Source organism: Pongo pygmaeus, chromosome 7 (assembly GCF_028885625.2).
Source record: "Pongo pygmaeus isolate AG05252 chromosome 7, NHGRI_mPonPyg2-v2.0_pri, whole genome shotgun sequence".
Lineage (NCBI taxonomy): Eukaryota > Metazoa > Chordata > Mammalia > Primates > Hominidae > Pongo > Pongo pygmaeus.
Window position 1 is genome coordinate 15,720,919 of NC_072380.2, and position 16,612 is coordinate 15,737,530.

The window sequence follows — 16,612 nt, forward strand, 5'->3', positions numbered from 1 at the left end:
TGTTTTCTTGGCTTCTTATGATGAGTGGAGTTTCACAGTGGTATATTTGTTTAAAATAAAAAAGATTTACTTTGAACAAAAACTATTTAAACAAGAAGACTGCTCAAATTATTGTTATGGAAAACCAATCCAGAATCTATTCATTTTTATGAAACCATTTGTAGAAATCAGAATGAATATAGTAATCTATTAAATTAGATTGATCACCTAACAGTAATGTGTAGTGTATATAACTAAAAATGTATATAAACTCTGAATAAAATATTTTCTTGTATGTAACCAATTTTGGTGGGTAATATGTCAGAGCTACAAGACTTAACCTTTAAAATGATTCTTCACAAAGCGCTGATAGCTTGCTCTGATAAAAGTTTCTCAGAAGGCTGAATTCGAACATCCTTGAGCGTGGCTCTATGTGATAGAGTGGAAGAAAGAAGGTCTTTGTGCATCTCTTCATCTCTTCAATATTTAGTGGTCTTTGTGCCTCTATCCTGCGTAGTACTGCTTCAGCCCAATGACGATGGCAGGTGGGTCATCTTCAGTCCGTCAGAGTTTGTAGGTATTACAGAAATAGCTTCTCTTTTGGTTCTCATCCCCTCCTTCATGCTTTACGACTTCCATATTATCAGGTAAAACTATGCCGCCTTTCCTGCTAGTGTACCTTGAATCTCTGTGCTGTGACATAACAGAGGCATCCATTTTACATACTTGTTTTCTTATATTTTAGAAGTCTGGATTTTAGATTCCAGTTAAGTACTCTTTAAAGATACTCGTATTATACATGGTTGGATCTCTCAAATTTTAGCTGTGAGTCTAACAAAAATAGTTACCTTTTGTACCTAATTAAACCACATTGTAATCTACAGACAGGGGTGTTAACTCCTATTGTCTCAGTACTTCTGATGTATTATAATATTGCATAATGTTTACCTAAATTTTCAGTAAAAAATTACTATTATTTGTATATTGTATATTAATTGTATATATTAATTAATTGTATATTAATTGTATATATATGGTATATTTTGGTATACATTTGTGTGTTTGCTGTTTATTTTCATTTGAGAGTCTAATAGCGTTACTTCTATTTATGTTGTCAATAAGTCAATTAAGGAAGCAAAGAAAAAGAGTTATTTTTTCATGAGCAGCATTCTATTTTGCAGTGCTTTCCTCAGGAAATGAAAGAAAGACTTCTCATAATCTAACAAGAACATCCAATTCCATGTTAAAATATTGGTTTTAAGTAAGCCAATTAAGAAAGAACCCTTCAAACTTTTTACATGACTTTGCTATTATCATTCAAACAGATGTCAGAGTCATAATATGAATACTTAAAAAGGGTTTGAAATGTTAATAGAAGAAGCTTCCACTCTGCAATTATATTTGCAGGAGTGGAGAAAAGATAACAGTATTATCAATTTCATGTAGCTCATACTGAAATGTGGATTTTAATACAAGATGTTAATATAAGAATAAATATTTCATAACTTGAAAATAAAATAATTGCGCCTTCTGTATGGATGAAACAAACTACATTGAACTCTTAATTGTGCAAATATGATCATGAGCATTTTCTAAGCACTCTTCCATTGTACAATGACATTTTAGTAAAGTACTTCTAGAGAAGCATGTATTTCAGCTATCAACTTTATTCTTTTACTATTTTGTCCTTTTAAATTTGGGAAGTTAAGTTGTAGGGCACATGAAGTTGATTCAGCCATCCAGAGCAACATAAAAAACGGATAATTAGAAAAATGCTACTTTTGATCATTGAATCATATTATAAGTCATCATTTGTTGCTATAAAAGTATACTTTATGGGTTTTGGACTCCATGTTTTTACCTGAGTGCTGACTTTTTTTGAGTTACTATGTCTCAAAGCTTTATCACCTGGGTCGGTTAGTAGTATACTAAAAGTCTGTGAAACTAACCTAATTTTATATCCGATGGTATATTTGAGATTTAGTCACTTTCATAATGCCTACATAAAGTAATTGAACTGGTAATGTAAATGCATATACAGCTAAAAATGCTTATGCCAAGCTATTCTCAGTAAGCTTTAAAATTTACATTTAAGAAATCTGAAATGTGGTTATGTTGGACTTTTGTTTCCTGTCCTGAACTTTTGCAATAAGCACTGTAGTAAGAGTCGCATCATGTAGTCTGTCTTTTCAGTGGTTGAATACAGGAGAAGAATGTCTAAGTTTTGTGCCCTATGTTTTTTAAACCTATATTTTTTATATTTTAGCAAGACATTTTTGATCATATATTGTGGCATACACCACCACTAAATACCAGAAATCAAAACACAAGACATTTTTCTCTCTTGATGTTTTCCCAGGCCTGTAGGGGAAATGACATGTAAGTAGACAACAGCCATGCAGCTTGGTGACAATCAAATATAATGTTGAATATATTTCTGCGGGAGCAAAGATGGAACAGCAGCTTATTGCCTAGATGACTCTGTAGGAGATGTGAAATGGGAAATGGAAAAGCTCAGATGTTTACATTTAAGTGGGAATCTGACATTTGCATCACTGGGTGTATGAATTTTCTAGGGCTGTCACAACAAAATGCCACAAACCGGGTAACTTTAAAACAACACAGATTTGTTCTCTCACAGTTCAGGAGGCTGAAGTACAAAATCAAAAGATTAGCGGCGTTGGTTTTTTTTTGGAGGTTCTAAGGAAAGAACCATCCCATGCCTCTTTCCTAGGTTCTGGTAGTTGCTGGCAATTGCTAGTGTTCCCTGGCTTGTATTAATAGATGCCCCACTCCAGCCTTTGCCTCCATCTTCACATCCCCTTCTTCTGTGCGTCTCTGTGTGTCCTTTTCTGTCTCTTATAAAGATACTTTCATTGGATTTTGGGCCCACCTAAATCCTGAACTAATTAAATCTGTTTCCAAATAAGGTCACACTCCAAGTTAATTTTTGGAGGAGGACATCATTCAACCTCACTACACTGGGCAGAGTAGCACAAGAAAGTAAAGAAAATACCCAAAGGCCTAGAGGTATGTAAAGTTATTGGTAGATTCAGGGTAATAAATTTAGAGGAAATGGAATAAATGGAGTGTGGAGGAATACTGAGAAAGTTGTTTTGGGAATAGATTAGGAAAAACCTTGTGTGCCACAGGAAGATGTTTAGACTCTGCTTTAGGCATTTGGGTACCAGAAGCCTGTAAACCTTTGAGGTGCATGAGCAGATTTGTATTTTAGAAAAGTGACACACAAAACTGAAAGACTTAAAAGACTAGTTTGAAGACAGAAGTAACATATAATGGCTTCCTAAATGAAAGTGTGGTAGTGATTTAAGAGTGATGATTATTAAGCTTCATCTGTGGTTCAGTGAGCAGTGTTTAGAAAGGGTTGAAATGATTTTGAGAATGCTTTGGGAGGCAAGTTGATAACATATGCCATAACTAAGAATTTTGGTGGGGAACAAAGATAAAACATTCAATTTTTAAATAGAGAATTGGGTTAAACAGTCAATCAACGTTTATTTAATAATGCTTTCTGTCTAGCATTAGTCTAGATACTTTGGAGATTATAATCATGGCTTCTATTTCAAGATCTTTACAACATACCTGGAGTCATGATACTGATAAAAGTGAAACAGAAAACAATCCAAATCAGTGTGTAAACTTGATGATTCTGACTGATAAATACATCAGAATTTCAGATGAGGAAAAGATCTGTGTGGAGTTAGGTGCCGTAAAAAGGGTTTCCTGAGTCTTATGTAAAGTAAATTAACAACTTCTGATCTAAATTGACAAAGTAGTACTTAATTTAGGTTTGATAAATTACATTTGAATTGGTTCAAAAGAAGAGAGAACTCCAACTAATAGTTGATCTTTAAGATTGGAAGGCAGATATAAAAATGGTGTTTTTGTACAGGAAAGAAAGCCTGACTAGAAGAGAGAGGATAGCCAAATGTTAGATTGTATTATGTTGGGGAAGGTATACTGCATCCAACATAATCTGTCTTGGAAGATCAGGTAGGTAAATTTGTATTCACTGCACAACTAATTAGTTACTATTGGAAAGAAGTTTTTTTGTTAGTAATATTAGCTCAACAGTAATATGTAGTTCTGTTATTTTTTAGAAAATAAAAAAGATTGGAGGAATGCCAGTCTGAAAGCTTTTACCCCAATCCAAGTATGAGATAAGTCTTGTTAGAGAAATTAGATTTTGTATATTTTGACTACACATATTTCCTCGTTCTCCTTTGGCTGATTGAACTAGCTCTAGTTAATCCATATTCTTATATGTATTTTATGCCTTCTTCATTTTTGCCCCTCTGACTTACTCATTATTCCCAGCCAGAATTTAGCTCCAGATGAAACTCCCACTGAGCCATTTATATACTCCATATCTAAGAGCACGGGGAAAGCTTGAATGATGTGAAAATGTGGATGATGATGATGATGATGATGATGATGATGATGATGATGATGATGATGATAAATTACCTTTAATGTGTTAGGAGCTGTGTGTGTTATCTCCTTTAGTCCTTATAAGTATCCTTATATGAAATTGCCACTATTATCTCCCAATTAGGTAAGGAAAGTATGGCTTAGAGAGGTTAAGTAGCTTGATTTAAATAGGGTTCCACTGCAACTAGACCTATCTAACTGCATAGTCCAGATTCCTCATCACTTTAATATAGCATACTGGCTCACCTACATCTTTTCCTTGTTGCAGTCCATTAAATTATAGCACTCAAATTCAGCTTCCTAAATTGACCTACAATCACATCTCCTTTCTATTCAAAAGTCTTCTGTGACTTCCTTATACTTAACAAAATTCATTATTTCTCCCCTATTCCAGGATCCCTCCAAATGTAGTGACAGCCTCTTCCCTCCTGGTGGAATTATCTACAGTCTATACTGTGTTTTACCTTAGTGCGCTCCCGTCCCTGCCCTTTTCGGAGTCCTACCTCTTTTTTCTTCTATTTGCTGAAATCTTACTTTAGATTTTATCTGGAGGCTAGAATCATCCTATGATGATCTCTCCCAGGAAACTCTGTCTGTTTCTCCACCCTTCCTCTTAATTTAATAATGCTTTATTTGCTACCACTTATGCTACCGAATTTTTTGCTTGGTTTGTAGTTTAGATAGTGTATAGTTATTTAAACTGGAATGTAAACTTAAATTTCTTGAAGTCAGAAATGATTGTTTCCTCATTTTTGTGTTTTCTAGTATAGGGCCTCGTGCTATGTAAGCCTAGATAAAATGAAGAGTGAGAGTGGAAATGAGTTCTGACCCAACAAGGGCCTTCATTCTACAACGAGTAATCAGTCTGCAGTTTAAAATAAGTAGATTCATTGAATGGGCCAGAATTTCCTATGGCAGGAAAACATAGCTGACATGAAAAAGGAAACACTTGTTTACCTCTCCATTGTCATTTTTCCAGTTATCTTCCAGAGGTTGGCTGAGCAAACCCCCAGGCTACTTATTAAAATGCAGATTCCAGAAAATGGGATCTAGAAATGCACCTTTGTAGCAAGATTCCCAGGTTATTTGAGTGAAATTTCTACAGAAACATATATAGGCATAAAAATGCACAAATCATAAATGTGCAGCTTAGTAATTTGCATGAAGTGAATATATATATTTATAAATATATATATTTGCATGAAGTGAATTTATAAATATATATATTCACTTCATGCAAATTACTAAGCTGCATTTTATATACATATGTATATAAAACCAGCACCAAATCAAGAAATGGAATTTGCCTGCATTCCAGAATTTCACTTAACTTTGCAGTCAGTTAACTAATCTGCCCCCCAGGTCACCCCTCGAGGGTTTCCTGAGTCTTATGGATAGTAAATTAAGAACTTCTCATCTAAATTCAGGCTTGTCTCTGATAATGTAGACATTAAAACAGTAGTCCCCAAACTACTACCTCCGTTTTCTTCGCTTTCCCTTTTTTCTCTTGTCCTCTCCTCTCACTACCAGCATTTTCCTTGGCAATAAAAAGTAATGAAACACTTCTTCTGAAAAATTCCTGTAAGTCTCTCCTCGATGTTGACCTACTTAAGCTGAGGCAATATTTTAAGGGTTCTCTCCCTTCTTTTGTAGGATTCCTAGAATTTCTTCATTAGGCATAGAAGATTCTGCTCTTTTTTTTCAAATATTATTTAGAAGATTGAAAGGATAAACATAATTTCAAAGGATCTGTGCCATTGATAATTTAGTTTACTTTTTCTAAACCAAAAATTTGTCTTGGAAAAGAGGTTACTAGGTTTTAGAGAAACAAAAAGGTACATATATATGTGTGTGTGTGTGTGTGTGTGTGTGTATTTAATATGTGTGTATATATATATAATATATGTATATATATTTGTTTAAATCACATTAATGCCTTAAGCATTAAGATTCTTAACTTTGGAATTTGTGATAGTTTAGCATCATCTTTAGAGAATTTACCATTGCACTGTGTAGACATGGTTTGCTAAGCAAATTAAGGATATAACCTGTTTTGTCTGATTTGCTCAAGAAAATAACTTTTTGTGAACAATTGTATCTTGATTGTTTATATCCATAAAGATAATGCTAATTGCAAATATATTTTACCTGTATATTTAAGCTTTCCACTTGAGAATTTTAATTGACAATTAGAATTACTCCATAATTTCAGAGTATATTTTAAAATATATAGCTTCCTCCTCCCTGCCACCCCCAGTTTGATCGTCAGGTTTTTACTATAGTTCCAGGAACTGAAAGGAAATAATAAACAAGACACAAACTTTATGAACTTCATAGATATTATTGTTGTGATTTGTTCAGACCTTGATTTTTAATCTTTTCCTTCCAAGAAGAAAAAATATTAAATTGCTGTGCACAGTTTCTTCACATAATAATTTTTATTTTCTAGGATTGAATATATCTTATTAATAGTATTTGCAGAAAGTACAACCTTATTTTACAAGTATTGTAAAATATTTCAAATAAGTAATAGCTTATTTGAAAAATAAGATTAGAGGCTCTTAGAGGACTTTTAAAGGTTATCTAATTTATTCTTCGTCTTCAGACATCATATAAATTTCCTTGTTTTAATGCTTTTGTTCAGAGTACTCATGCTGTTCATTCTTTTAGCAAACTATCTTTGTATTATCATTTTTCTCTTTCACTTCTGTCACTATCTGTTCATTCCACTTAACCTGCTCTTTTCAGAACTGTTTGAAACCTCATAAAAACATGTAACAGTTCCAAAACCAAGATCTTCAACTTGAAATTCACATCATTGAGTTTAACTTCAGTTTCTCCCCTTCTCTTATTCCTACTTATTTCGATCTTTATTTCTTAACCGTTTTCTTAGATCTCTTTTATGTTCCTATTTCCATCACCCCTTTTAAAAAGGATTTACGTGGTCTCCAAAGGACACTAAGATTTCCTTCTCCAGAATCTCAATCCTCTTTCTTTTCAACCGTATCTTCTTGCCAATCCCCAATCCTTTTAAGCTTTACTGTCTACTTCGCTGCTACTTGTAAAATACTGTAGAAAGTCAGAAATAACGTTGTGATTTAATACATTCCACAGTGTTTGTTCCTAAAGTTTCTCAACTGCACACCTCTATTCTAGTCTTCACAGGTCACAGTAAGGGTCACTTTAGATGACCTTATTTCCTATGTAAACTACTAGAAGAGTTATCTGTGTCCATTACGTTTCTTCATTTCTGGTTCACTCCTCAGTACAGTTCAGTCTGGCTCCTTTATGCATAGCTCCATTGATAATTACACTCTCTAAGGTCACCAGGTCTTTCCGTGCTGTTAAATCAGATGGATGTCCACAGCATTTATAAGTAATTCTTATTTTTCTAGAATATTGTAAACTTGATGGCAACAGTAAATATTTTTGCTTTCTTTAAAGAACATGTTGATCCCAAATAATCCAGAAATACTTTTTTGTAAAAGTCGTAAAAGATTCAAATAATACATAACTATATAAAAGAAAACATAAAAGCCTCCCTTTCATTATTCTCTTCTGAATTTATCATACTCATTCCAAAGGTAACAGTGGTTTACAGTTTTATGTGGTCTCTTCTCATTTCTTTTCTGTGCTTTTCCACACATATTTACACTTGTAAGTGTATATAACACATGTGTTTAATTTACAAGCTTGTAAGCATTTCCAATTAAAATTACATTTTTAAAAGTAAAATCTAAGCATATTGTTGCTGCTATTCAAAAGAAAGCTGACAATAAACATAAGGCATTAGTGGCATCGATTAAAAGATTTTAAGACAATTAGTGTAATTTTTGTCAGTTGTAATAGATATATTAGTTTGCTAGGGCTGCCATAACAAAGTACCACTGATTGGATGTTTCCAACAACAGAAAATGTATTTGCTCAGGATTACGAAGCCTACACGTCCAAGACCCAGGAGTCAGCAGGGCGAGTTCGAGGTCTTCTTGGATTGTAGATGGCTGCCTTCTCCTCCCTCCCTCTTCCCGTGGTCTTTACTCAGTGCATGTCTGTGTCTTGATCTTTTTTCATAAAGATGCCAATTGTAGTGGATTAGGGCCCATCCTAGTGACCTCATTTAATGACCTCTTTAAAGACTGTCTCACCAAAGAGTCATATTCTGAGGTACTGGGGGTTTCGGACTTAGACATTTTTGGGAGGGACTCAATTCAGCCTCTAACAGAGCAGTAATACTCAGTTGACATTTGTTAAACATATTTCTCATGAAAATAATTGGTCACTTATTCACACCCGTGGCCTCATTTGAAAAGTACTTAAGCAAATACCACTTGCATGTTAATGGCTTACTGATTAAGTTTTATTTTAGTGAAAGTGCACTTTGAAGGATATTACCTCTTCATTGAAGCTACAGACGTCTTACACAATTAAGAACAACTTTTAGTAACATCTACCTCTTTACTCAGCATGAGACATGTTATTGGTGGTACAAAGCATTTTGAAGACAGTCTGTATAAATTGCATTGTATAACTTAAAATGCTCTATTATTGGAATATGAGGATAGAATTTTGTAACCCTTTACCTCAAGCACACTTATAAAGGATTTGAATGATTAATCCATAAAGTAAATTTGTGTAAATAACAAGTGTAGCAGTATATATGTTGTTTTTAAATTTTGATTTTTGAACCCCAATTTTACTGAAGTTATTATGCCATCACCTAAAGATAGAGGATTGAAAAAAATGACATCTCATCACTATTTCCAGCCAGAAAGTGTTTTAATTATCACAAATTTTTACATTACAATACAGGCACTACATTTTATATAGTAGTTATATTTGGTAGTTTGTAACTGCTGGAAGTGGTTATTAAAGAAAAACTTCAGAGGTGATACCAACATGGTTCTGAAATAATTGTACTAATGAAGAATTGTGAGCTATCTTAAAACATCTGGTATTAATCCAGATATTTCAGTACTACATAATTTCCAGGGTTATACTTCTTTCTTAGTAGGAATGCTAAATATACCATTTCTTGTCCTCTGTGTGCTAGTTTAAGGTTTCTTTCAGTTTGTTCAGTTTGATAAAGAATCAGTAAACTTAACTGAGAAGATGAATGTTCAAAAGAAAGATGTATATTAAACCCAGAGAAATGTCTAAAGTGAGAGCTATATAACCAATTCTGGTAGATGTTAGTTTTATATTTTCAGATACTCAGAACTGAATTTTGCATTTTATTATTAATAGCTCTCTTGGTAGGATTTCTTCCTCTTTATACCTCTTTATAATTTTGAACTGGGTTATTTTGGAATCTATGATACAACGGTAAGAGCATGAAATTGCATATTATACAACTTTGCATTTGAATGCAGGTGTCCCTTGACACTTCTTGATTAAGCAAGTTACTTAACCTTTTCTGTAAAATGGAAGAATCTGTACACCTCAAGGTTTCTTTTTTTTTTCTGTTTTGATAATTAAATTAAATAATCTTTATACAGTCCACCCTAATCCAAGACCATCATTCAGTGCTTGAAATCTCAGATAGTACCAAACTCCATATATATTGTTTTTTTTCCTTAACATGCATACCAGGATGGAGTTTAATTTATAAATTAGGCACAGTAAGAGATGAACAGCAATAATTAATAGTAAAATAGAACAATTATAACAACATTCTGTAATAAATTATATTATGTGGATGTGGTCTGTGGTCTGTCTCTCCTTTAAAATACCTTATTGTACTATACCCACTCTTCTTCCTGTGATCTGTCAACCTGATAACTGAGCGGCCCACTAAGTGACTAATGGGAGGGTAGCAGGTACAGTGTGGATATGCTGTACAAAGGCATGATTCACACCCCAAGGAGGACACAGTAGGATGGCGTGAGATTTCATCACACTACTCAGAACAGCCTGCAACTTAAAGCATATGAATTGTTTACTTCTGGAATTTTCCATTGAATATTTTTGGACTGTAGTTGACAGCAGGTAACCGATACCACAGAAAGTAAAACCAAAGATAAGGGGGGACTACTGTACATTTCCTGATGTAAAACAGAAAAAAAAAATTATTTCACATTTTTCTAGCAGTAGTCTCTATTTTAGAAAAAAAAATGCTTCCATATTATAAATGCAAAACCCATGGGCATACTTTTCTGTGGATATGATGGAACTATTCTCATTTATTTCTCCTAATGTTTTCCAAATAATACTTGCATGAAAATGTATCTTTTTTTAGTACTGAGTTATGATTTATATACCAAAAAATGCAAAGATCTTAAATATGCAATGTAAAATGAGTTTTGACTGTGCTTAAATATTCTAATGGAAGGGTTGGGTGTGGTGGCACTCGCTTGTAATCCCAGCACTTTTGGAGGCTAAGGCAGGCGGTTCACTTGAGGTCAGGAGTTCAAGACCAGGCTGGCCAACATGGTGAAACCCCGCCTCTACTAAAAATACAAAAATTATCTTGGCATGATGGTACACATCTGTAGTCCGAGTTACTCAGGAGGCTGAGGCGGGAGAATCACTTGAGCCCAGGAGGTGGAGGTTGCAGCAAGCCAAGATTGTACCACTGCACTCCAGCCTGGGCGACAGAGCAAGACTCTTTCTCGAGAAGAAAAAAACAAAAATTCTAATTGAAGTTTTGTGAATGTTCTTATTTTCATTAATACGTATTTCTGATTAAGGACAAATCTGAGGGATTTCGTATGAATTAACCAGCTTAAAAAAAAAAGCCACTTTAAAGAAAAGTTGTTCAGTAAGTATGATTTTGATATTTGCAAGTCAATGTAACATTTTTGAAATCTATAAAGAAAAAGAGTTGTGAAAAATGGAAGTATATTTGATAAAACCAATTTATGGGTAAACAATTGAATAAGTGTGTATAAGTATGTATAAGTGCTCCGTTGTAATACACTGATAGACGTGTGATACATTAATTACTAATGATGAAATATACTTTGAAATCTCTGGAGAAATATTTTAATTATCTGCTAATAGTATATACTAACTACCAAATATCAACATTTATTTGTTAAGAAACTTCATTTACAAAAAACTGCTTACCGAAAAAGAAAATCATTATTTAATGAGCTCAGTGTAAATACGAAATGAGTAACTCTGGTTTTATTAGTTTTAAAGAACACTTGCTATATAGTTATTTAAATCATCACTTTTTCTCTACTATTTATACGATTTGAGTTTAAGTGTTCTTCATACCCTTTTGAGGACTTTAATAATAGCTTCATTTGAGAAATTAAAAAAATAGAGAATTGTAATTAGATGCTCTGAATTAAAATCCCTGAATATTTTACTGTAGGGTTTAAATGTATTGTGTATTTAGTTGTTTTAAAATATATTGAAGGATGTGTTTGAAACCAGTTCTCTTTTATTGTTCTCTGTAACTAATATCATTTTCCCTGCAATAGCCAGAATTCTGGACTTAAAACTTGAAAACAACTCTATGACATTATAAATCCGTACATTTAAAATACAGGTCAAATGTTATAGACAGTAAGTATTGGAAAAGTTTAGTAGCAATAAATATTATCCTGAGGCAGAATTTTAGAAAAAAATCTTCATTAAAGGAGGTGGAATTCGAATTGGCCTTAAAATCAAGGTGAATTTTGGTTTATCAGTAAGAGGAAACATCATTTTTTGAGATGAATCAGGAAAAGAGATGGAACAGCCTTAAGAACCTGTATAGAGGTAAAAATGGGGATAGGACTGTTTGAGAGTAATGAAGATACTACTTTTACTGAAATATGTGATTTTGTTCATAGAAATGTAAAGAAAATTGTACATAATCTGGTATCCCAATCATGTCTATCTCCAAACTCTTTCCCAGTAAGATCAGATAAACAATTTTGCTTTCCATCCTCTATTAATTCCTTGTCACATTATACCTGTTTGAAATCCTGTTGCAATATTCCTTACTTATCTCAATATAATCTACATTAAAATATTCTGTTTATGGTTAACCACCTTGGAGTCTTTCCATGTCAGCTTACTGTAATTTCAACTTTTTATGTCTCTAGCACTCCTCATTTGGACATATAGCTAAATTGGCCACCAAAATTCTATTCTTCATTTCGTACCATGCAACTTAATTGCCAATTTTATTAATTTGTGATCTGCTGAATCCTATAGTACCTCTCAGGAAGAAAAATACTTTTATCCCTAGTTACAAAGGAGGTTAACTCAAGTGCAGATTCACATCATATTCTGCTAAATCTTGAGTGTTAAACAAAATACTTAAAAGAGAATGAAGATTCTGTTTTGCCTTGCATGATTAGACATTTTTAAGTATATATACTATGTTTCCTTTTGAGCCAAGACACTATGTTTTGTATTTACTTGTGTTTTGCATTTTATGAAACAGAATATCTAAGTACTAGATATTTATTGATTGATTGATTGATTCAAAGATATTTGACATAGATTGCCAAGGGATTTGAATTACCTCTAAGCAATTTTAAGTTTTCAAATGTTTGTGAGTAATAGATCGATGAAAGTAGTGATTCTGGAAGATTTAAGTGAGGAATTGGAAAGTAAAGATCAGTGATAATCCAAGCATGATACGTTAAACATTCAGACAGAATCAGCTGGGTCAAAGTAATAGAAAAGTGGTAGTAGAGAATAGGAAATGCCCATTGGCTTTGAGATGGATTGTAAGGTAGAGATGCCAAAGTTGAAGCTTAGGTCATTAGAAGAATGGTTGTAATATTGCTAAATGCATAGAGTGCTGGAAAGATAAATTTGTTTGCAGGCAGAATATTGACATTTATGTGTACAGTTTTGATTTTAGAGTGTTAGGACATTCAAATGGGACATCAAGTCAAAATATAGTCAACCAGTAGTTACTTCATAAGATGTGAAAATATAGACCTGGCTGGGATGGGGTCTTTCATGTAAAAGAGCTGTTGAATTTAATAATACACATCTTCTAAAGGAGAGAAATATAAAAAGAGAATAGAACTTCATGGACAAATAATGTAATGTTTTTTTCTTATAATTAAAATACAATTTACCATTTTGGTGACCTCTTTAATTTTCATAAACTTAGATATATAACTTATGTTGATTTTATTTGAAATTCATATATCCTCAATTGAACTTAAATATTAAATGGTCTATATTTGTATTACTACCAATACTCAAATATGTGTTTACTGTGAATTTGGACATTAAAATAACTAAGTCTTTACTATACATCCTATCAGTTTTAATGTTGTTGCCTTTTGTATAAAAACACACAGTAAACAAGAAATCTTGTCGTTCTTCCTTCAGATATGTACATATATATGTATATATTTTTTCCTTTAAAATATATCCAGGATCAGATCACTTGTTACCACCTGCTATCAAACTGCTTTACATCATCAGCATCTTTTGTCTGGATTACTGTAGTAAACTTTCCCTGGTCTCCTTGCTTCTATGCTTGCTTCATTATAGTCTGTTCTTGACATAGTTCATGTCACTCTTCTCACAGTCTTCCTTTTATGACTCACCATATAATTCAGAATAACATCTAAGTCTTCACCAGCACATTGACCCTCTTACAGTTCTTGAACACGTTTCTATCTTAAGGCCTTTGTGCTGGCCATTATTCCATCTCTCTTGTATGTGCTTCCCCCAGAATCCATAGGACTAACTGCCTTGCCTTGTTCGTAACGGTGCTCAGATGCCAAAGACGCCTCTGTGGTGTCTATCCTGGCCCTCTTCCTATGTAAATGGCAACCTGCTCCCCGTTGTCAATACTTCTGACCCCCTTACTTTTTTCTGCTTTTCCTTTCCTTACAGCACTTGCACTTACAGCATACAGTTCATCACACACACACAGCCCCATGAGACTAGAGATCATTGCTTTCTTCACTATTTTATCTCACCTGCCTAGGAATGTAACCTGCCATGTATTAGACACTCAATAAATATTTGTAGAATAAATAAACTAACATACAACAACAACAGCTAACACTGAATGCTTACGTCACACTTTTTTAAAAACTTTAACTTAATATAACAACCTTAATGAAGCAGAGATCCTTTTATCCCCATTTCACATGCCAGGAAACTGCACCATATGTTGGCTAAATAAAATGCTCAATTCCACACAGAATTCAAGCCTAACAGCCTGGTATGGAACCAGAGATCCAAATCATTAGTGTATGGGATTTCTGTTAAACATGAGTATTGTGTTTAGTGCTATAAAGTTTTGTGTTTGTTTTTGTAGAGACAAGCTCTTACTCTGTTGCCCAAGCTGGAATGCAGTGGCATGATCATAGCTAACTATAACATCAAACTCCTGGGCTTAAGTGATCCTCCTGCCTCAGCATGTTGAGTAGCTGGGACTAGAGGCACTTGCCAGCACATTCAACTAATTATTTTTTGTAGAGACAGTGTCTCACAGTGTTGCCCAGGCTGAGTGCTATAAAGTATTTATAGTAGAAGCAGAAGTGATATATCATTGTTAAATATGGTATGTGTATGTATACACACACACACACACACACACACACATATTTCTCATATACCTTGATTCACACTGATCGTTTACTGATTAAATATAAAGATGAATTTTGTTCATCTGTAGCCTTCAAATAACAAACTTAAAGAAATACAAAATTACCTCAAAATTTAAGTCTCATTGGGCAGCCTCAACCAGTAACACTCACTATTAGTTAAACCCAGTCTGAAGGCGGCAAAGCCAAGCCATGGTACTGTCAACCATGTTATATAGGCCCAGTACCTGAATCCTTACCAGTGCCATTTTTATTTCTTAGACACATTTCATTTATCATACTTTTGTGCTATATTTCACATCAGATGTCAAGATAAAGTCTCTGATGTCAAAGATTGAGAAGCAGTGACTTTCCAGATTTGTTCATCAGAATGCAGTAGTCCTGGACTTACAGAGCAAATGGATGACATTAGATTTCTAAAGCTGCTGGCATTAGGTGAACTTGAGGGGAAATGTCATTCTTGAGACCATATAAGAGAAGTTTCAAGAATGTAAATTACAGCTATCTGAAGTACTGGACATTTTAGCATGATATAATGGCACTAAGAGAGAGATTTTGCTTATATTGCGATTGAGGCAGTGACCACAAATAAATACAAATCCAGATAATGATCAAAGGGCAATATAACAGATACGTTAAAAGGTTCCTTATTAAAGAGTAATTACCTGGCCACCCAGGGTTCTTGTCATCCATGTTCAGCTGCTGATAGAATTATCAAAGCATTTTCATGTGAATACTGAAGAGTATTATGGACATTCATATTCATAGGTACATCAAAAAAAGAAATGTAAGAGATAGACTCTGCTTCGAAGAAGACAATGATTCTTACCTATTTTTTGTTTAAACATGTTACAGACTTTTCTTGATAATAACATCTTTTTTTATCTCCTAATCACCCCATAAGTAAGAAAAAATGATCTGTACTTACAAAATGAATTACAGAGTGGTTACATAGCTTTCCTGGGGAAATCATTCAATTTATTGGCAAATCTAGATTAGGGCACAGAGAACCTGTTCCTAATTCATTTCTTAGACAATCACAAGTGCAAAATATTTGGTGATATGAAATGAGTAACTTCATCCTTAATGCAGAATTATGTAAATTTTAAGCCATAAAAGTTTTTTGTTTGTTTTGCATTTTGGATTTACATTTATAATAATGATATGAGAATATTAATGTTCCTTGATAGAGTTGCTTTTTTTCCCCCAGGATAAAAAGTAAAATACACACACACACACACACACACACACACACACACACACACACAGAGATTATATTATACTTTTCATATATACCTGGTGTGACAGCTATAAAAGTAATTCCAGCATAGATTTATGTATTTTCTCTATTCACATTGAAAGCTATTCAGTTGAATTTTAAAATGCTGAAGGATGTAATACCTTTTCATTTTGAACTTTTAATTGCATTTAGTTACACAAGAAAATTCTATGACAGTAATTATACATGTTTTTCTGTTACTGAACAAAATGAAATCTATAAGTCTAGAAATATGTTATCAATAAAACACAAATTACTAAAATTACTTAAGTAGTTCAGTTCAGTCACAGGACAGACTTTTTAAAGTTTATATTTAGAAGAAACTGCATCTAGGTTATATTTTTGTTCTCTCGACATTTATTTGGAAAATATAGTAGAATGA

At 33.4% G+C, this 16,612-nt stretch overlaps 1 protein-coding gene across 5 annotated transcripts in view; it reads left to right on the forward strand.

Moving 5' to 3' along the window:
- Positions 1-16,612, forward strand: part of TUSC3 (tumor suppressor candidate 3) — a 313,790-nt gene that overhangs the window by 160,609 nt on the left and 136,569 nt on the right. The window contains exon 7 of one of the 5 annotated variants that reach the window (XM_063668525.1): positions 2,910-3,032. The exons of the other annotated variants lie outside the window; for them this stretch is intronic. Coding sequence (XP_063524595.1) covers positions 2,910-3,017 — 108 coding nt within the window. The 3' untranslated portion in view covers positions 3,018-3,032. Of the gene's footprint in view, positions 1-2,909; positions 3,033-16,612 lie in introns of those variants that run through there. 5 annotated transcript variants of the gene reach the window in all.